The sequence below is a fragment of the Dromiciops gliroides genome, chromosome 3 (genome assembly GCF_019393635.1).
Source record: "Dromiciops gliroides isolate mDroGli1 chromosome 3, mDroGli1.pri, whole genome shotgun sequence".
In the NCBI taxonomy this organism is placed as follows: domain Eukaryota; kingdom Metazoa; phylum Chordata; class Mammalia; order Microbiotheria; family Microbiotheriidae; genus Dromiciops; species Dromiciops gliroides.
The window spans coordinates 260,701,547-260,723,240 of record NC_057863.1 but is presented as its reverse complement, the minus strand read 5'-3'; the positions used below and the strand labels follow the sequence as shown (position 1 = coordinate 260,723,240).

At 36.5% G+C, this 21,694-nt stretch overlaps 1 protein-coding gene across 2 annotated transcripts in view; it reads left to right on the top strand.

The window, feature by feature from the left end:
- SLC37A1 (solute carrier family 37 member 1) overlaps positions 1–21,694 on the top strand; it is a 179,218-nt gene that overhangs the window by 116,332 nt on the left and 41,192 nt on the right. For both annotated transcript variants that reach the window (XM_043995792.1, XM_043995791.1), the window contains exons 10-11: positions 16,578–16,661; positions 21,546–21,677. In XM_043995792.1, coding sequence (XP_043851727.1) covers positions 16,578–16,661; positions 21,546–21,677 — 216 coding nt within the window. The remainder of the gene's footprint in view (positions 1–16,577; positions 16,662–21,545; positions 21,678–21,694) is intronic.

Sequence of the window (21,694 nt, the reverse complement as noted above, 5' to 3'; positions counted from 1 at the left end):
TGCCTCACTAAAAAAAAAAAAATGTCGACGCCTTCCTCTTTGTCTTTAAACATCCTTTTGGTAGTTTTGTAATACTTGAACTATCCATTTGCATTATCACATGATAATTTTGCTACCTTAATCAGTCATTTATTTCTTCACTCTTTTACAACACTTTCTTCATAAAAGCCACTTTTGAGATAAATCTAATAATCATAATAATGAAATCTAATGTGGATAAATAATACACATAGTATAGAGAAAGTCCTCTACATGACATGAAAAAAAAATGGTGTAGCCAAATCTGAAAAAGATATGAGTGTTTTAGTAAATTGCAAACTCAAAATGTCAAAAGTACAACTTGGCAACCAAAAAGTCTAATTTAGAGGTGTAGTGTCCACAATAAAGGAAGTAGTATTTCCACTGTCCTCCGCCCTTGACAGAACATAATGTATTATTGGATTCAGTTTTGGATGTCACATTTTGTAATGCCCAGAAGAGAGAACAGCCAAGATAATATAGAGCCTCAAGATCATGTCATACAAACATGAGTGGAAGTGACTGAATATGTTTACTCTAGAAAAGAGAAGGTTTAAAAGTGATTTGATATCTGCCTTCAGATATATGAAGGACTCTTCTTTGAAAGAGGTTTTCCACTTATTCTACTTGGCTCTAGAGGACAGATCTAGGAGCAGTAAGTAAAAGTTGCAGAGAAGCTTAATGAAAGAAACAACTTCTGAACAATTTAACTATATAAAAGTGAAATGTTTTGCATGACCAGTTTGAGAGAATCTATTTTGGTACTGGAGGGGGATGTATCTTGTAGAGTTAATTCTTAGTCTGGTACTGGTTAGCCTAGAAAGCCCCTAAGTTCCTTTCCATCTCTGAGATTCTGGGACATCAGTACCAGAGTCAAGAAACTGTTAAAAAATATAGCCTTATTCTGGTATCACTTAAGTTGAGCTACAGTAGGGCAATACTTTTGCAGCTGCTTAATAAATTCACTATCCCATTCACCACAACAAGCATTCTAAACCTTTTCAGCCCTCATCAAGTCTCCTTTAGCACCCCTCCGTCACCCTCTCAGCTGAGACACTGCCTCGTTTAATTGTGAAATTAATAACAATACTAAACAAATAAGCACCAAATGTCATAGCATCCAAATGCTCAAAGCAAAAGCCCATGAGTTAGATGGAGAAATAGACACTTCCCCAATTCTTTCCCAGTCCATCACCCCTAAACTGGCTACTCTCTCTTCCCTACCCCTTTTTGACCCCATCATTAACCATTCAACTCTACACTGTCCTCTTAAGTTCCCTGGTCTGCCAAGCCTTAGTCTTCTACCATCTTCTGCCTTTGCTCCTACTCACATGCTACTGGATGAACCTGGAGAAAATCGAAGAATTGTGCTGCCTGGATCCACTACAAATTTGTGTTACATAATCATAAATGGGCTCTTATTGCTGCAATGCAATTCTTTTATAGTTCCCTAATTATCACTCAGCTGAAACTGCTTTCTCCAAGTTTACCAATGATCTCTTAACAGGTACATCTAATGGCTCATTCTTGATCCTCATCCTTCTTGACTATCTTCTTCCACCTTTGACATTACTGATCACCCTCTCCTTTTGGATGCTCTACTCTCTTTGTTTTGTTGTTATTGTTGTTGTTGTTTTGTAACACTGCTCTCCTAGTTCTCCTGCCTAGCTGTCTGATGACTCCTCAGTCTCTTTTGCTAAATCTTTATTCAATCATGGCCACTAACTGGCTGTTGTGCCAGGGATCAATCCTGGTTTGTTTTTTCCTCTTCTCCTTCTGTATTATCTCTCTTGGTGATCTCATCAGATCCAATAAATTAAATTATCTTCTCTATACAGATGATTCTGAGATCTATTCTTCCTACCTTAAGCCCTCTTCACACCTTAAGTCCCACATAAATAATTGCCTTTTGGACATCTAGAATTGGCTATCCCATAAATAACAAACTCAATATCCAAAACAACTCAAATATCTTTATCCAACCTCTTCCCCTTCCTCCTAACTTTCTTATGATTGTTGAGGGTATCACCATGCTCCTAATCACCCAGGCTCACAACCTAGGTATCATACTTGACTCCCTCTCACCCCACAAAATTCAATCTGCCACCAAGTTTCATCCTTTCTTCTTTTGCAACATCTTTCATATATGTCCCTCTCTATTCTATGCAGCATTCAACTGCCACAGCGATCTTAAAGTACACATCTCTCCATCTCACCCTACTACACACCAGTGGCTCCCTATTACCACCAGGACCAAATGTGAAATCTTTTTTGGCCTTTAAAGCCCTTTATCATCTGCTTCCTTCTTGACTTTATAGTCTTATACTTTGCTCGCTTCAACAAATTCTGAAATCTAGCAACTACGTGTATTATTTATCCATATGACCATCCGGGGCAGCTAGGTGGCGCAGTGGATAGAGCACCGGCCCTGGATTCAGAAGGACCTGAGTTCAAATCTGGCCTCAGACACTTAATACTTACTAGCTGTGTGACCCTGGGCAAGTCACTTAACCCCAATTGCCTCACCAAAAAAAAAATAATAATAATAATGACCATCCATCCCCTAACTCTGTGTCTTTTTACTGACTATGCCTGCAATGCACTGAAACCTCCTCGTTTTTACCCCCTGGATTCTCTGACTTCAAGACTCAGCTCAGATCCCACCTTTGGAAGGAGGCCTTTGCTGATAATCTCACTTATAGAGTCTTCCTTCTGTGATTACCTCCTATTCACATTATATTTATCTTGTACATACATAATTGTTTGCATGTTGTTTCCTCCTTGGGTTTTGCCTTTCTCTGTATAGCTAGAACTTAGCACAGTGCCTCATACTTAGTAGATGCTTAATAAATGCTTATTGACTGGCTTATTTTTAAAAGATCATGGGGACAGCTAGGTGGCACAGTGGAGAAAGCACTGGCCCTGGATTCAGGAGTACCTGAGTTCAAATCCAGCCTCAGACACTTGACACTTGCTAGCTGTGTGACCCTGAGCAAGTCACTTAACAACCATTGCCCCGCAAAAACAAAACAAACAAAAAAAAAAGATCACATTATTGCTCTTTGTCTATTGTGGCTATATATTGTTGTAGTTATCTAAATTCATGTTTTTCTCTTTTTTTTGGTCACTGGTTAGAGGGTTCATCTGTCTGCTTCCATCTACATTTCACCTAATTAGTTATGAAGCTTTAAGCAAGTTACTCTGTGGGCCTCAGTTTCTTCATAAGTAAAATAAAGAAGCTAGACTTGCTGAACTCTAACCTCTCTTCTAGCTTTAAATCGATGCATCCATGTCTTATTGTTATATCTGCTAGAACAGTTTGGGGGTGAGTTTGTACTAGTTTACATGGAAGCCAGTTCCCAGGACCTCAAGGCCAGTCCCTCCCACTTATTTTCTGTCCTATCCAATAGGAAATTTGGAAAATTGATCATAAAACAACAACAACAAAAAACCTACAGATGACAGATAAGTAAATATTCTTTGGGAGACTGACTTATAGTCAGACTCCTTTGAAAGGGGAATTATGTGATCTGCTTATTATTTTATTTATTTCTGAGCATTTGGTATTAAAAATTGGTCTCATTCTCTATTTTTTTTTTTTTTTTGGTGAAGGGCAATGAGGGTTAAGTGAGTTGCCTAGGGTCACAAAGCTAGTAAGTGTTAAGTGTCTGAGGCTGGATTTGAACTCAGATCCTCCTGAATCCAGGGCCAGTGCTTTATCCACTGTGCCACCTAGCTGCCCCCAGATAGATATACTATTTTTTTGTGTGTGTGAAGGTCTCATATTCTCAAAGGACAATATTAATCAAAACCACACTGTCAGTTCAATTTCTACTCCATTGATTTGATAGTACCTTAGAGCTAATACCTTAGGGAAAATCAAACTTCCAGAACAGAACTTAGTATAGTGAAAAGAGCACTTGACTGTGTTAGTAGAATTATGTTCTATTCCCAGCTCAGCCACCGCCTGTCTGAACAAGTCACTTGATTGAAGAATCAAGCAAACAAGACATAAGAATATATTAAGCACTTACTGTGTGTCAGACACTGCTCTAAGCACTGGGAATAGAAGGACAAAAGTCATAGAATCTCTAGTGCTTAAGGTATTTACATTCTGATGAGGAGACAATATGTTTATACAGAATATTTAGAAAATGAACACAAAATAGTTTGGGGAAGGAATATGCCAGCAAGTGGGATGATGAGAATAGGCTTCATTTAGAAGCCAGAGCTTGAGCTTAATCCTTTCTGAAAGTACCCAGAGATTTCAAGGGGTAAACAATAAAGAGGAAATGTGTTACAATTATGAAGGACACACAAAGGTGCGGGGAAAAGGACATAGAGTGTTGTGTGTGGTATATAACAGAGCAATCAAAAGGCCAGAATAGATGAATCACAGAGTATAAGGAGGTGATTAATATATAAGGTCAAAGGGGGGGCAAGATGTGAAGAAATTATATGCCAAACAGAAGTGCTTACATTTTATTCTAGAAGCAATTAGAGGCCACTGGCATTTATTTTTTAATTGATTTTGTTGCTATCTTTTATTTTTACCTTGCCTATATTTCCTTCTATATCTTCCTCTCCTCTCACAAAGAGCTATTCCATATATCAAAAAAAAATTTTTTTTAAGAGGAAAAGAGGGCAAGAAAAAATAGAAAAGCTATTCTCTTCTATGGAACAAATCTGACATTATACACATTTTGTCTCTGGATTCTCCACCTCTCTAAATGATTTGGGGAAACTGTCTTCTCATATCTCTCTTCTTTGGGGCCTAACTTATTTTTTGTAATTTTTCATTGTTCATTTTTTTTATTGTTTTTTGGTTGCTGTCCTTCCGTTTACCTTGTTGTAGTCATTGTGTAAATTCATTTTCCTGGATCTGCTTACTTTCCTTTGCTTGGATTCAGGTAAGTCTTTCCATGCTTCTTTGTGTTCACCATCTTCATTGTTCCTTATTCCACAGTAATATTCCCTTACAATCATGTATCACAATTTGTCTAGCTATTCCCCAATTGGTGTACATCTATTTTGTTTTCAGTTCATTGCTATGACAAAAAGTACAGCAAAAAAGATTTTGGCCTATATAGATGGAGCCTTACTTTTTGCCAGATACCTCCTTGGGGGTAGCTACTTAGCAGGGGATCTTCAGGGTCAGTAAATATAAATATTTTAGCCACTTTATTTGCATAATCATAAACTGCCTTCTGAAACAGTTATACCAGTTCACAATGCCAGCAAGAATTCATCACTATTTCCACACCTACAGCATTCCTATTTTTTGTCATTTTAGCCAATTTACTGGTGCAATCCTATGGCTGTATTGATTTATATTTCCCTCATTATTAATCATCTGGAGCGCTCATATATATTGGTAATAGTTTGAAATTCTTTTTAGAGCTATTTGTTCATATCCTTTGACCACTAATCTATTGGGTAATAACATTTGGCCTATTTGCCTATTTCTGAGTTTCTATCTTAGATAGAAAATTCTTATCAGAGATATTTGATATAAAGATTTTTCCCCTTCCCTTTCACTTTCCTTCTTTTCCTAGATGCATACATTTTGTTTGTACAAAAGCTCATTTAATCAAAATGATTTATGCTATGTTTCCTTCTTACCTTTATCCCTTATTTGCCTAAGAGTACTGGCCCTGGATTCAGAAAGACCTGAATTCAGATCCAGACTTGTGATAGAAATAATAATGGTAATTACTTTCCAGGGTTTTTCATAAGAATTAAATAAGATAATATTTTTAAAGTAGTTAGCAGGGTCCCTAGAACACTGTAGGTGTTTAACAAATGCTTGTTTTCTTCCTACCTCCTCTTCCATGGCTTTGAAAGATACTACTTCTCTTCTGATTATTTTATAGCATGATCTTTAAAGCACTGAAACTTATTGAATAAAGCATGCCATAAGCAGATCTGCACTTTAGGAAAACCATTCTAGTGTTGTATGAAAGGAGAGAAGGTTAGGAAAACCATTCTACCTGGCAGTTATGTAGATTGGGGATGAGTGGGATGGGAAGTACACCCACTGACCCCTGTAATAGAGACTCGAGGAGAAAGGAGGTCGAAGAATTGATTTTATTTCTTTCGAAAGAAAGGTGCACCACACTCACTGGGACAACCAGGAGGTGTGACACACCGGGATTAGAAATCAAGCAGTTTTTATACTTTTTACAGACATCTAATTTGAGCAAAATGTGGTAATTGGGTTCAGCAATAAATCATTCTCCTGGAATGTTCAGCGATTACTTACTTTGCAACATTTTCAGTTTCTGCAACAAATTTATCATGTCTACGTAATGTCTCGGTGCAGACTCTTTGAAACAATTTTTAAGTTGATATGACTATATTTAGAAAGGGGGGATAGTAGCTTCCCATTATTGCCTCTCTCTAGAGAAAAAATAGAGGGAGAGAAATAGGGGGCTGTAAAGGGCTTTAAGACTTTGAGATCAGATCACTAGGCTGAAGGGGGGCACTTTCCATCTCAGTGGAGGGTCATATCCCTATGTCTCTCTCAGGGAGACGACTGAGGCAAGGACACTGAATTGGAAGCCAGTTCAATAGTTCAAATGAGAAGTGATGAAGGCCTTAATGAGAATAGTGTTTAGGTAAGTGGAAAGGAAGATACATAAATGAGAGATGTGGAGGCCAGTCTTTAGTCCTCAGTTTTCTTCATCTAGAAAATGAGATCATAAGGGTAGGGCTCCATTGAATACTTCACTCCAGTTAAAAATACTTGCCTTTGTTAGGTAAGAACTTTCTTTGATTGCTTTAGTCAATTAGAACTGAAAGCAAATAGGGCCCATACCTCTCCTTTAATGTAGGGACTTAGTAATTCCCTGAGGAATTTTTATAAAAAGAGGGGAGCTATTTCAGAACTAGGGAGATTCTGAAGATCTGGAAATGGAGGGGAAGAAATGCTCCTGAACTGAGCAGAAAGAACCCAGAGACAACTAGTGGAAGAAGAAAAGGAAGTGACCTATGTCAAAAAAGGGAAATATGCAGAAGGATCATGGATCCTATAAGCATCCCAGAGCAGAAGACTTGGACAGATTTTATCAGTGTTACCTACTTACCCAAGGAATGAGGAAAGTTCCTAGAAAAGGTCTTCTCTATCCTCAACTCTCCCCATAATACATGTCTATCAATAGAAACTACAATCTCCTGCTTTGTTGCCCAAATGTTTCCAGTAAACTGAATTTTGTTTCAACCATAAAGAGAGCAGGTGTTAAGTAGAGGAAGAGAAATGAAAATGAAAGCAGAAATCCAAACTTGTATATGAATGTTAGGAACTTTCCTAACTGAGGATTCAGAAGGAATCTGACTATATGCCTAACTTTCCATCTAAAATGGGGTAAAGCATTTTATTGTCTGTAGGCCTAAAATGATTTGATTACTCTGATATGGCATTACATGAGGCCCTCTTTCTTGTCTCATTTTAATTCTCTCTGAAATCACAAGAGGAATTACTTTCTGATGAGAGTTGGTGATTCAGGGAAAATTTCCCAGCCATGCCCATAATACTAATTTCAAAACATCTTAGGCAGTATCTTAGGCAGCAAATACTTGCATTATTTGCCAAGTGAAAAGGAATAGCAAGGGGCAGCTAGGTGGCGCAATGGATAAAGCACCGGCCCTGGATTCAGGAGTACCTGAGTTCAAATCCAGCCTCAGACACTTGACACTTACTAGCTGTGTGACCGTGGGCAAGTCACTTAACCCCCATTGCCCCGCAAAAAAAAAAAAAAGAAAAAAGAAAAGGACTAGTAACAGTGCTTTTAGAACATAAATGTATTTGTAAATCTTATAGAGAAGAATAACTGATGAGTTATAAGCAGTACCATCTCATTAAGCAAAGAAAAGCAATTAGGTAGAACCTGTTAGGCCAAAACTTGGCAAGAGAGCTAAGGAAGTAAATGCATCCAAAGGTAATTTAAGGTCAAAATGGGAGAACAATAAACAATTAAAATGGAAAAGACCTACAAAGATTATTATAATAAACTTTTTTTAACATTGAGGAAAGTAGGACTACCCCCACTTTGATTCTAGCATTAAAATCCAAGATGTGCTTGTAGGGGAGGTAGAAAAGTACTAAAGAGAACAAAGATATGGTAAGTAGCCAAATTGGACTAAGTATAAATAGAAAAGATCTCTGCTGGAAATTATGCATGTGTAAAGGTAGTGAGTGATTAATACCTTATTTATCTGGGGAGATAAGCTTATAAAAATGCAAAAGGCATGTAAAAAACAATCTGAGACCCTGCTAAAAGTGTAAAAGATGACGGAGGAAAAAAATCAGCAATTACTGACCTATATATATGCTTAATGTGCCATACATATAAAATCTTGAAGAGAGTCATCTATACATGAATAAAGAACCTCCTTAATGAAGATACTAGGATCAGCCTAAAACTCTTAGGCCCAGATTGCAAAATGAAAAAAGAATCAACTTGTCATATCCTGAAAGAAATCTCAAAATGAAACTCCCATAAATATCATCAGCCAAAGACAAAGCCTATAATCAATCAAAAAGAAAGAATTCAACTGCCAAGGAGCAACAGCAGTCATCATACAAGACTTGATAGCTGTGATTTTTTGAGAAGAGAAGACCAAGGAATACGATATTCTGAAAGGCAAAAGAAAAAAAGTTTATAACCAGAAAAACCTATTTGGAAAAAAAAATACATAACCCTGGGGTGGGGGGGGGGGAGAAATGGATGTTTCATGGAATAAAGATTGCAGATTTATGTAAATTAATAAAGGAGAGTGAAAGGAGCTTACATACTGCTATACTATATATTGCTCCTTTACAAAAATTTATGATGTACTGGAGCATAAAGACTTCCCCAAAATGTAGAAAAGAAGAAATATGTAATATGATTACTGATCACAATGCAATAAATATTATATTCAATAAAGGTCCCTTAAAGAATTAAAAGTTAATTGGAGACTAAATAATATAATTCTAAAGTACTAATGGGTTCAAGAAAAATTATAGAATCCAAAAAAAAGAAGAAAAAGAAAAATTATAGAAACAATAGAATGTTTCATCAAAGAAAATAGCAAGGATGAAACAACATACCAAAACTTGCAGGATGCAGCTAATGCAGTTTTTAGAGTGAAAATTCATGTAACCAAATGCTTTCATCAACAAAACAGAGAAAAAGTAAATCAATTATTTGGGCACAAAACTAAAAAATTTGAAGGACAAACAAAAAAAAACCCTCAACTGAGCAACAAAGAAAAATTTTGAAAATTGATGGAAGATTAATAAAATTGAAGACAAAAGTCTATTGAATTGAAAAGCTACAAACTTTTTAAATAGGGGCAGCTAGGTGGCGCAGTGGATAGAGCACCGGCCCTGGAGTCAGGAGTACCTGGGTTCAAATCCGGCCTCAGACACTTAACACTTACTAGCTGTGTGACTCTGGGCAAGTCACTTAACCCCAATTGCCTCACTAAAAAAAAAAAAAAAAACTTTTTAAATAAAGTAACAAAATAGATAAAGAGCTAATCTCATTTTTAGTTTTTGGGGGTTTTGGTTTTGGGTTTTAGGTTTTGGTTTTTGTAGGGCAATGAGGGTTAAGTGACTTGCCCAGGGTCACACAGCTAGTAATTGTCAAATGTCTGAGTCTGGATTTGAACTCAGGTCCTCCTGAATCCAAGGCTGGTACTTTATCCACTGCACCACCTAGCTGCCCGCTAATCTCATTTTTAAAAAGAAAAGAAAGCTACATTATTCGTATCAAATTTTTTTAAAAAAGAACTCACAACAATTGAAGAGAATATAAAGGAATTTATCAAAATCTTTTAGCAAGTTCATTTAAAGCCTCTTCCATGAAATAATTATAGACTTGGAGTTTGTCTTTGAAGGCCCTAGTCTTTCCCAGCAGAATATAACCTTATTACGAGAAGGTATTGTTTCCTTCTTTGTACTGGTATCCCCAACACTTCACATAGTATCTAGCACATAATTGGCACACAATAAATACTTCCTCATTGATTGATTGATTGATTATGTGACACACTGCCTCTCAGGCAAGTATTTTTATACCTGTTTAATAAATGAGTGAGCTGAGATTCTGCAAGGTTAAAATTATGTATTTACCCATGCTCGCAATAGAGGTAGGAACTGACACCAGGATTTCCCTGACCTGAAGTACCAAACTTTGCTTCTGTAACATGGTGCCTGTCTTGTTTTGTTTGTTTGTTTGTTTGTTTTTTAGTGAGGCAATTGGGGTTAAGTGACTTGCCCAGGGTCACACAGCTAGTAAGTGTTAAGTGTCTGAGGCTGGATTTGAACTCAGGTACTCCTGACTCCAGGGCTGGTGCTTTATCCACTGTGCCACCTAGCTGCCCCTGTGCCTGTCTTTAAATTGTATATATAATGACAGGCACTGTTATATAATGGTTAGTGATCTGGCCTCCACTCCAGGAAGACCTGGGTTTGAGGCCTGCCTCTGACACATACTGGCTGTGGGACTTGAGGTTGTTGTTGTTGTTGCTGAGAAGTTTCAGTTGTTTTCCACTCCTCAGGATCCCATTTGGGGTTTTCTTGACAAAGATATTGAAATGGTTTGCCATTTCCTTCTCTAGCTCATTGTACAGATGAGTAAACTAAAGCAAACAGGGTTAAGTGACTTATAGCCATATAGCTAGTAAATGTCTGAGGTCAAATTTGAACTCAGACCTTCCTGGCCTAGCTGCCTATGACCCTGGATAGGTCATTCGGTGCTAAAATGCATCAGGTGAGTTTCCTCACTCAGCAGTTACCTGAACAAATGAAACTTCTTATATCCTCTTGGCCTCCAGGGAGGGAAAGAGAAGTAGGTTTGCTACTTAACTCAGTTCCTTTATAGCAGCAATAGTCCCACCAAATTCCAAGTCTCTTAAACTTGCATCCTAGGAATCTGACTTTTCAAGGTTTCCCTGTGGGGCTAGCAAGGGCGTTGACCTTGGTTATCACCATGTCCTACAAAGGTTAACTTATATAAAGCATTTGCCACAGTTATAAGGATAAAAGACTCCAGAAACTGCCTTAGCCAGGAAACATTTGATCCCCTTGCCAAACAGTGGCATGGCAACCAAAGTTAACAATAGCTTAGAATACAAAAACATTTGTAAAACACCATGAAGGTAAATGGCAATTTTGCCCCATAAAATGGTGAAAACAAGTCTATAGAAAGTTTGTCATAAGAGCAAAATGAGGCACTTCATCCCAAATATTCATAGATTAAATTGGTAGAACAAATAGAAAAAAGAACACATTTGTCTTTGTTTCTATAGAAATCTATTTTCATCATCACTGAGAGTAGAACAATCCCATTTAGACACCAACACCCAAGAAAGTATTGATATCCAACATGAAGTTGAGAAGAGTAGCTGGAGAAGATCAAGTAAACATTAAAGAAATCTGGGCTGGATGCCAAACAAATTTGAAAGCAAATTGAGGGATTGCATTGTTTTCAAGATTTCTCACTGAGGGGAACATATAAAAGAAAGAAAAGATAGATGGGGAAGGAATCAAAAACAATATTATTACTCAAGAAATGAAATCAAAAGGTCATCATTGCTATGTGACCCTGGGCAAGTCACTTAGCCCCCATTGCCCTGCAATAAAAAAAAAAAGATCATCATTAACTACCTAAAAGCTATCAACAATTAAAATAGGCCTATTTTCTCATCTCTTTAAAATTTTTGAGAATGAAGTACACAGCAATACATTTTTGAAAAAATGAAAAAGGAAGAGTAGTCTTTGCAAATGATTTTCTACAGCAGATCACATTTTTACAGTCACACAACTGACAAAGGTACAGAGAATATATAGTCCTGCTTTATTATTTGACAGAAAAGTGTTTGACTTGGATGAGCAAAATGTGTCCTTAAAAATGTTCTTCCAACAAAGAGTCTTAAAGTCTGATTTGTTAAGATCATAGAAGAATCCTTGATAAATGCAATAAATATAAGTTAACTATTTATTCACACCCTGATTAAAATTAAGGAAGGCATAAAAGAGGGAGACATAACAATAGTGGGTGCTATTGTCATGGAAGATATCCTATGCTGGCTCTAAATATAAGAGAAATTCTCGTTAGAAGGTGAGGTCCTCCAAACATTTCGTTTCTTGATAGATATTGCATTGATTACATTAAGTCTCTGGGAAAAAAGGGCACTTTCAACAAGATGGAGGCAGCTAGATGGAACCTGGAGTCAGGAAGACCTATGACACTAGTTGTGTGACCCTGGGCAAGTCACTTAACCCTATTTGCCTCAGTTTCCTCATCTATAAAATGAGCTGGAGAAGGAAATGGGAAACCACTCCATTATCTTTGCCAAGAAAACCCTAAGTGGGGTTGGACACACCTGAAATAAATGAACAACAAAAATCAATGATTCAAACACAGAAAAAACGTAAATGAACAAAGATTCTCTATTTTTCAGACCTTTTTATGCAATTGATAGATTGTCCTTTGAGTCGAATACCTCAGTAAATATATATGAGACAGGCACTAAAGACAGACCACAAGGCTCATAATTGAGAAGGAAGAAGAGGGTAGGCTAGATTGCATTTGTACATGCTTGGAATTCCTGCTACTAGGGTAGGCTGAGGTTAATAGATTGCTTGCTCTCAGGAGTTTTGAGCTACATTAGCTGACAGATATTCACACTAAGTCCAGTTTTAATATGTTGAGCTCTCTGGATCAGGGGGATCATACTACCTAAGGAAGAACAAACTGATACAGTTCAGAAATAGAGCAGGTCTTTCATGTCAATTAGTATTAACATCAGGGCCATAAGTGGACAACCTGGGTGAGATAGGGAGACCCAGGTCAAAGAAAAAAAGAAAAGAAATTTTATAAAGCTTTCAACAATTATATTATTTCCAAGAACATACAAAAATAATTATCTTTCAATTCCATTAAATCAATTTTTGTTGGGTCTCAAAGCACTGAAGAGATGAAGACCAAAAAAAAAAATCCATACCCTCAAGGAGCTTACATTCTACTGAATGGAGACATGTACACAAATAAGTATAATACAAGGCAAAATAAGGAGAGAAAGAACTAGAGGATTGGAAAATATTTGATTGGACAGATGACCTGAGTTTAACCCTGAAGGAAGATAAGAATTCTAAGAGGTAGGGCTGAAGTAAGGAATGGCTTATCCAAATGCACAGAGAGAGGTGGGATATGAAGTATTGAGTATGAGTAATGGCCAGTAGTATTTGGCAAGAATATAGATTGTCACTATTGATCAGAGAAATGTAAATTAAAACAACTCTGAGGTATCACCTCACACCTATCAGAATGGCAAATATAACAAAACAAAACAAAACAAAAAGCAAATATTGGATGTTAGAGATGTGGGAAAACTGAGATGCTAATTCACTGTTGGTAAATTGTGAATGGATTCAACCTTTCTGGAGAGCAATTTGGAACTATGCCCAAAGGACTATAAAAACTGTGCATACCCTTTGATCCAGCAATACCACTGCTAGGTTTATATCCCAAAGACACCCCAAAAAAGAGAAATGGACCTATTTGTATAAAAATATTTATAGTAGCTCTTTTTGTAGTGACTAAGAATTGGAAATCAAAGGAATGCCCATTGTTCAGGGCTACAATTCTAGCTAAACTGTCTAAAATATCTAACGAGTAGTCGCCAATAAATTATAAGCTTTAGCAAGAGTTAGACTTTTAAGCATTTATTAAGGAGAATAAGAATTTGGTAAAGAGAGAGAAAGGCCTAGATTCCTATCTATTAAAGGGAGAGCACATTTCTAGCTCTGCTCTCCACCAGAGTCCTCAGGAAAGAGCGCGAGACTGAGCACCAGTCTCTTCCTTCCTCCTCCCACTAGCCCGCGTCACTTCCTTTTCCAAAGAAAAGACTCCTGGTCTTGCCCTCAAAGACCTTCGTTTCATGGGTGGAACTCTTCTACAGTAAGTCTCCAGCAGGTGGCGTCATTCCAATCGTTACACCATCAATTGGGGAATGGCTAAACAAGCTGTGGTGTATGATTGTGATGGAATATTATTGTGTTATAAGAAATGACAAACAGGATTATTTCAGAAAGACCTGGAGAGACTTATATGAAGTGATGCATAGAGAAGTGAACAGAACCAGAACATTGTGCACAGTGACAGCAATGTTGTTTGATGAAGAATTGTGAATGACTTAGCTATTCCCAGCAATACAATGATCCAAGACAATCCTGAAAGACTAATGATGAAGCATACGATTCACCTCCAAAGAAAGAACTGATATTGATTGAACACAGATTGAAGCATATTATTTTTCACTTTCTTTCATTTTGTTCTTTTGTATCTTCTTATACAAAATAATTAATATGGTTATGTTTTACATAATTGAACATGTATAACCCATATCTAATTGCTTGCTGCCTCAGGGAGCAGGGAGGAGGGGAAGAGAAGGAGGGATAGAATTTGGAACTGGAAACTTTAAATAAAAATGTTTATTATTTTATTTTATTTTTTGTTTTGTTTTTTTGCGGGGCAATGGGGGTTAAGTGACTTGCCCAGGGTCACACAGCTAGTAAGTGTCTGAGGCCAGATTTGAACTCAGGTACTCCTGAATCCAGGGCTGGTGCTTTATCCACTGCGCCACCTAGCCGCCCCAATATTTATTATTTTAAAAAATGGGGCAGCTAGGTGGCGCAGTGGATAAAGCACTAGCCCTGGATTCAGGAGGACCTGAGTTCAAATCCGGCCTCAGACACTTAACACTTACTGGCTGTGTGACCCTGGGCAAGTCACTTAACCCCAATTGCCCTGCAAAAAAAAAAAGAAAAGAAAAGAAAAGAAAAAAGAAAAAAAGAAAAAAAAAATAACATAGGTCGTATGAAGGGCAGTAGTATGAAATAAGGTAGAACCAATTTTGGGGTGCTTCAAATGCTATGCAGGAAACCACTGAAAGCAAGAGAAAGCCATTAGAAATTTTCAGGCAGGAAAGTAAGTGATCAGAGCTCTGCCTTTGGAAGATTATTTTTGAAGCTTTTGAAAGACAGGTTGCAAAATGGAGAGACTGAAAACAGGGAGTTTCATAATTTCATAGCCTAAACATAACTATTTGTGCTATATGGTTGGTTGTAAATGTTGGAACATAATACTCTTCAAAGTATAAAAATAGTAGTTGACCCAAAAAGCAAAAGGCGAGACACAAGGTTGTAAGTAGAAGGTAACATATTTTTAATTATGACCTACATGAAAGTGACATAAAAGGTATTACTTAGAAAGTGTATGATTGGTGGGTGCTGAAGACAAAAATATAGGCTAGAAAAGCCAAGTGGATGTGGACTGAAATGGAGGAGAGAGACATAAGGAAGTATTTCCCTGGCCTAGACACTGTGAGGCTTTGGATCCCAAGATTTCAACACTTGCTGTTACTGAACCAATGAAGAAAGGAAAGTGACCAAGCAAAGAAACTTTTAAACCCTGACCTCTAACATTGTTGCTATGAGTTTAGTGTAACATAGCCTTCTCCCAGTGTGTCAGATCAATTGGATAAAGTGGAAATATTTACAATTTGATTTAATAATCTTTAATTTACTTTGCTTTCTGTTTTTATTAAAGGGTATTTTTTTCTAGTTTTATATGTCATCTGTCTTGGTCTGGCAAAGTGTCATGGAATGGGAGTGAGAGGAGATGGTTAGAGAAGTCATTCTGGATACTAACTCAAGTTAGGACATCAAACATGGAAAATAGCAAGTGGTCCTTGGGAACTAAAGAGGAATTTGCAGAGAATTTGTTAACTCATTTGATTCCGCCTTATTTAAAGGCTAACAGTTTTCAGTAAGATTTTGATCCATGTTATATATGTTCATTTAATTGTTTTATTGAGGGTAGTAAGTTTATAATAAAACTTTTTAAAAAGAAAATATATGATTGGAAAAGGAGGTATTTCATGTAGCAAGAGTAAGGGATGGGGCAGCTAGGTGGCACAGTGGATAAAGTACCAGCTCTGAATTCAGGAGTACTTGAGTTCAAGTCTGGCCTCAGACACTTGACACTAGCTGTGTGACCCTGGGCAAGTGACTTAACCCTGATTGCCTTGGGGGAAAAAAAGAGTAAGGAATTACAGATGAACATACCATGTGTTGTATTGCTGTGTACAAAATATAAATAGATCTAGAGGAAGACCGTTGGCATACTGTATAGATGTATTGTGAAGTATCTATGTGATAACATGAACAAGAGACAGGAAGTTTAAGAGGGTGTGGATGATTGGTGCTCTACAGCAATGTCTGGAATATCTTTATCCATTTGATGACTATTGATGTCTATTGAAATGACTTTAACTGACTCTTACTACTCCCCCCACCTTCTCCAATACACATAATTTTAAAATTACATTTTCTGTTCATAGGCATATATTTATATTACTGATCTTTTAGTGCTTCATGTTCTTAAATCATTCTCCATTATATCACTTGTAAAGAGTGAGTTTGGCTTGGATTTTATTTGTTGGTTTAAGAATTGTTTTAATTTAATATGTGGAATGCAGTCTTCTTGTTGTTGTTGGTTTTTTTTCAGAGCTCCAAAGGCTATGAGAATGGTACTAACAGATTCAGAGTGCAAAAACAAATTCTGTACACCAAGGAAAGTAGCAAAAATACGGTAAGTCATAAAGGAGGGACATTTTCATAGAATCACATAATATTTTCTCACTGCCCTCTAGCAAGTCTGCACCAAATTCATCAATGAAAGCTCTATTTCTAAAAGTGAGTCACACTGTATTTATTTAGCAAATGAAGTTTTTAATTCAACAGATTTCTATTGAGTGTCTACCATGCTCTTGTCATTAAGCACTTAGTTCAGTTCTATGGAAAAGAAAGTTGAGGAAATAATACTCATCTTCAAAATGTTTATAAGATATTACAATGGAAGAGAGGAAGGGATAAGACAAGTACAGAAGCATAGAACAGAATATGGTAAGTTCCATAATAGATATTATTTGTTATTCACAAGAACAAACCCCACAATCTAAAATCATTTTAGAAAGAAATTTATTAGGTTGTTTGGTAGAGGAGAGCTAGCCACAAAGGAGGTGTGGCTTCCTCTTGTCCTGGTTCTAGAAAATTTACATTAGAAAGAATTTGGACAAGGGTGGGCGGGCGCACGCTAACCACAAAGGCACAATCACACAACTAAACAATTTTGTTGAGAGGGCAACTGGAAAGCAAGGTAGATTGAAGTAGATATGAGTGACTGAAAACATCTAATAAAATTTGGGCATAGCCAAAACACAAAGAAACCCAAAACATGAGTTTGGGTGGACCCCAAACAAGACCTGTGGTGTGAGTGTGGAGATCCCAAACAAAAATGCTTTCTGTGGATCTGGGACCTGGGAGAATCCAAGATATGCCTTGAAGCCATCTCCAGCATTCCTCCAGAGTTACTGGGGTCAGGTGACATTCTGGGTGGGGACTGCACTTAATTACTTAGGATTTGATTTAGACAGTATAATAATTTTTCCTGAACAATACAACAAATCATTTTCTCACAGTATACAAAAGTACTATATAGAGAAGAAAGAATAGAGTTTATCTGTGGTTGGAGCATCAGATGATACTGTAAGATTTCTTTAAATGTTGGATTAAAAACCAAGTATGTTAAACAGTGGTATCAAATTCAATTAGAAACCCTGCTGGCTGCATTGTGATTTCATTTTAAAATATAATTTTATCAATGTTTATTGTGTTTTTATTTAGTTAAATATGTCCCAATTAGATTTGAAACTGGTTGGGCCTGTGTTGTTTGACAACTCTGGTCTAAAGTACACTTGCAATTCTAAAATGTTTTTATCTGGCTTTGCTAGTAACTTTTAATTCTGTTTAGTCTGTTTTCATCTTGTGTTTTCATTCATTTAAGTGGGAAGCTTGAAAAGGATTCATACACTTAACAAGCCTGTATTTATACATGCAAATAATCCATCTGTAAAGGAAACTTAAGTGTAATGGCTACTGTATATTTTGAAACCAGGGTTTTAAGAGGGTGCTGGTGGTGATCCTGCTTACCAAATATTTAAACATTTTAATCAGTTGGTCAGATCTCAAGGGAAACAAACTAATTGCAAAAGATGAGTTTTCCCTTTGACAGATAGTATTTTATTTAATATTAAGGATAGAGATTTCTTTATAATCTATTTAAATATTACCATAGGAGCTATTTAAAGTAACACCTGCTAAATTATTATTTTTAGGAACTGTAAGAATATAACAAATTTACCTTTAAACTGCAACAGTTTTCTCTCTTCTTTAAAGAAGGAATAGGTCAACATGTTAAATCTCTTAAATAGTATTTTATTTTGGGCTTTTGCTTGCACACCTTTGTGTGACTCAATATGGTTGAGTTGGGGTTTTTTGTTTTTCCCATTCTAAATTAGTAAAAATCTTGAAATGCAAAAACATAGATTTTTTTTCTAAAAAAAAATTTTAAATGAATACTACCTGTAATTTATACTCATTTAACTAGTATGTAATTCACAAATGGTTTTTAAGTAAGGGTTGCTCATGTTGCTCTGTCCCTTGGAGATTTTAGGACAAAAGCTAGGTATTGTGTTTTTAAAATTAATCTAAAACTGTGTTTTTTAAAATAATTGCTATTGCACCAATTTTAGCAGTGAGTATTTATTATTAATTAATATTATATATACCAGTAAAGAATTGACTGCATAGCAGTTTGCAGGAGCAGGAGCAGGAGCAAAGCCAGCCCCAGAAGACCCATACTGTGTCTCAGAGAGACAGCACATGGTCGGTCTCAAGGAGAGTTCAGAAGACCTACAAAACCTACCAGGAGAGAGAGAGAGAGACAGAGAGAGAGAGACAGAATTTTCTTTGCGCTGAAAGATCTTTCATTGTTCTTTATGTTTGTTGCCATGCAAAGGTTCCCTATAAACAGAGCTATTTAACCAACAAATACCAAATGCCTGCTTTATGAGCTGTACATATAGTAAACCAATATAAATTCTAATAATCAGGAGTTAAAGTGATCATGTGATACATTTTCTAAAGCATACAAATGTCACATGATTATAAGAGGGTATAAATTAAGGATTTAGATAATTATTAGTAGTAATCTGATAGCCAAGGTACTAACAGTTAATTTTTGAATTCTTGTTCCAAAATTCCTGCTTTATTAGACCTATAGACTAATGCTAGTATCACATGTATGTTTAGATGAAAACTGAATAGATAAGTTGTTATAGCCCAAAGTCTAATGAAGATTCAGTTCAGCTGCATAATCCCTCTAAAAAAAAACCCTCTCTGATCCCCACAGCTAGGAGTTATCTTTAGCATGCTCAAATATTTTATAATATTTTATATCTCTTTTGCACTTATTATATATTATTTATGTTTATATTGCTTAAAGGCAGAAGTCATGTCTTATTCATCCTTATATCCCAGCACAATGATTTACCCACAGTGGGAGCTCAATAAATGTATATTGAACTAAATTTACACAAGTTATGTTTTAAAGGACTGCTTATATGTAATAAATATTTCACAAATATAATTATATAAGATTATCAAAGGCAGCCTGGCACTATGTGGATAATGGAAAGAGAGTGTTTCCTAGGCTATGTGACATGGTACAAATCACAACCTCTCAGTATTCTAGAAAACTCTCTAAAACAATAAGTTACATAATGATTGGTATCAGGAATTCTCTAGAAATGATGAAATCATGGGTCCAACAAAAAAAAAGAAAAGAAAATTAAGCTATTGAGTAAAATTGGAGTCCTATTATGAGACTACTGCCTAAGGAGTTCAATCAACCACTGCATTTATTAAGTATTCACTGTGTGCTAGGCATAGGGATACAAATATCAAGAATGAAACAATTCCTACTCTCAAAGAGCTTACATTCTAAACAAAGAAAAAAATATAAATACATGCATAAGTGTAGAATATAAGAAGAGTAACTACAAGGTAGTTCAACACAAAGTGGCTAAAGAGGTAGGCCCCCATCAGTTGGAGGAATCAGGAAAACATTTGTGTTGATCTGTGACTTTATGGTAGAAAGCATCATCCTGTGACATGAAAGTGAGGAGGAAGTATATTCCTGTCATAGGAAACAGTCAGTGCAAAGTCCCAGAACAAATCTGTGCTTAAGGGTCCTACCTGTGAGCTGTGTGCAACACAGATGAGATTTTCTAAATAAATTCTAGACAAATAGAAGATAGATTTTGAAGGGGGAAAGACTTAAGGTATGGAGACTATGCTTCAAGGGAAGTACTCAAGGGGAGTACTGAAGTCATCTGAAGGCCTGCATGAAAGTGAGGAGTTGATGATTCCTAGGTTATAAACCCTAAAAACTGAATGAATAATGATGTCATTGAGCAAAATAGGGAAGTTTGGAAGAGGTATGGTTTTGGAGGCATTGCAAGGAAATTTAGGAAAAGCCTATAAGGCTACTTTGAAGTAACATATACCTTGCATCAAGTCCCATAATATTGCAAAGGTTTCTAAGTGAGATCCATAGTCATGCCAAAGAATGCTGCCTGACTACTCAGATAGCAAAAACCAAGAATGAAGAAGGTGATTTTCTAGACTTTGATATACAACGCAATAGACAGACCATAGTTCCATGAGGACATAAATCTTGGATTGATGCTGTAAACAGAAAATTAATTGAGACTGTAATTAAAAAAGATGAACAGATTGTATTTGGGAAATCAGCTAATGATTCCAGGATTCTCTTTGAAACCAAGACCACATGTTTTCCCAGTAATGTTATATTGCTACCAAGCACAGACAACCACAGTTTATGAAAAATTAAAGTTTTAAGTCACCCAAAGGGCAATAGAAAGATTAATGATAGTAAAGAATTGGATGCATCATTTCAATAAGAAATGTAAAAGATGAGCTAATAAATATGTGCCTGGAAAAGGAAGTGAGTGAGTCACAGCGAAAGGGAGGTCAGACTACTATGTGTCCTGCTTGTACCCACACAAAACCAAGTAGAGGAAGACTATCAACATATTGGGTAGAACCCCAGTGAAGGATTTACTGGAAGACATGGACAAGAACCTCAAGTGTGTGTATAGATGATGTGTATAGGTCATGATCTTCATCATTGGAGAGGGTATGTATCTATATTGATGAAATCACAGATCCATAGCATTGTAGAAGTATTCTGATACTGATAGGGGAATTTCCTTAGCCAGTGTTTGCTTCAATACTTCAAATGATCCATTCATTAATTTTGGCACATTTTCCAATGCAGTTTATAATCAATCCAATCTGATAGTGCTGAGTACCCCACCACTCAGGTAGGCTGCTTTTGGGGAGCAGGACATGCAATTTATTGCTAGGTCCATACGCAACCTCCAAGCTATTAAAACCTTCTAACCTTTCAATTCCACACAAATAGTCGCTAAGAAGGTGAGGTCACCTCTATACCATAATGAAATATTTGAGGGGAACTTTAATGATAGAATCAGTGTTTGATAACTATTAACTAGAATACCTTTCTTCTTTGAATTGGATTTGTAAACAGGATCCAGAGATTCAGAGTTTGTTATCAGATGGTGAAAATGGTACAATTCAGCCAAAGTTTGTCACAGTCCTACATGGTGATGGAGGAAATGGGATGGCAGCAATCAGTTTCCTAGGTGCCTTGAGAATACCTGTGAGTATTTTCCTACA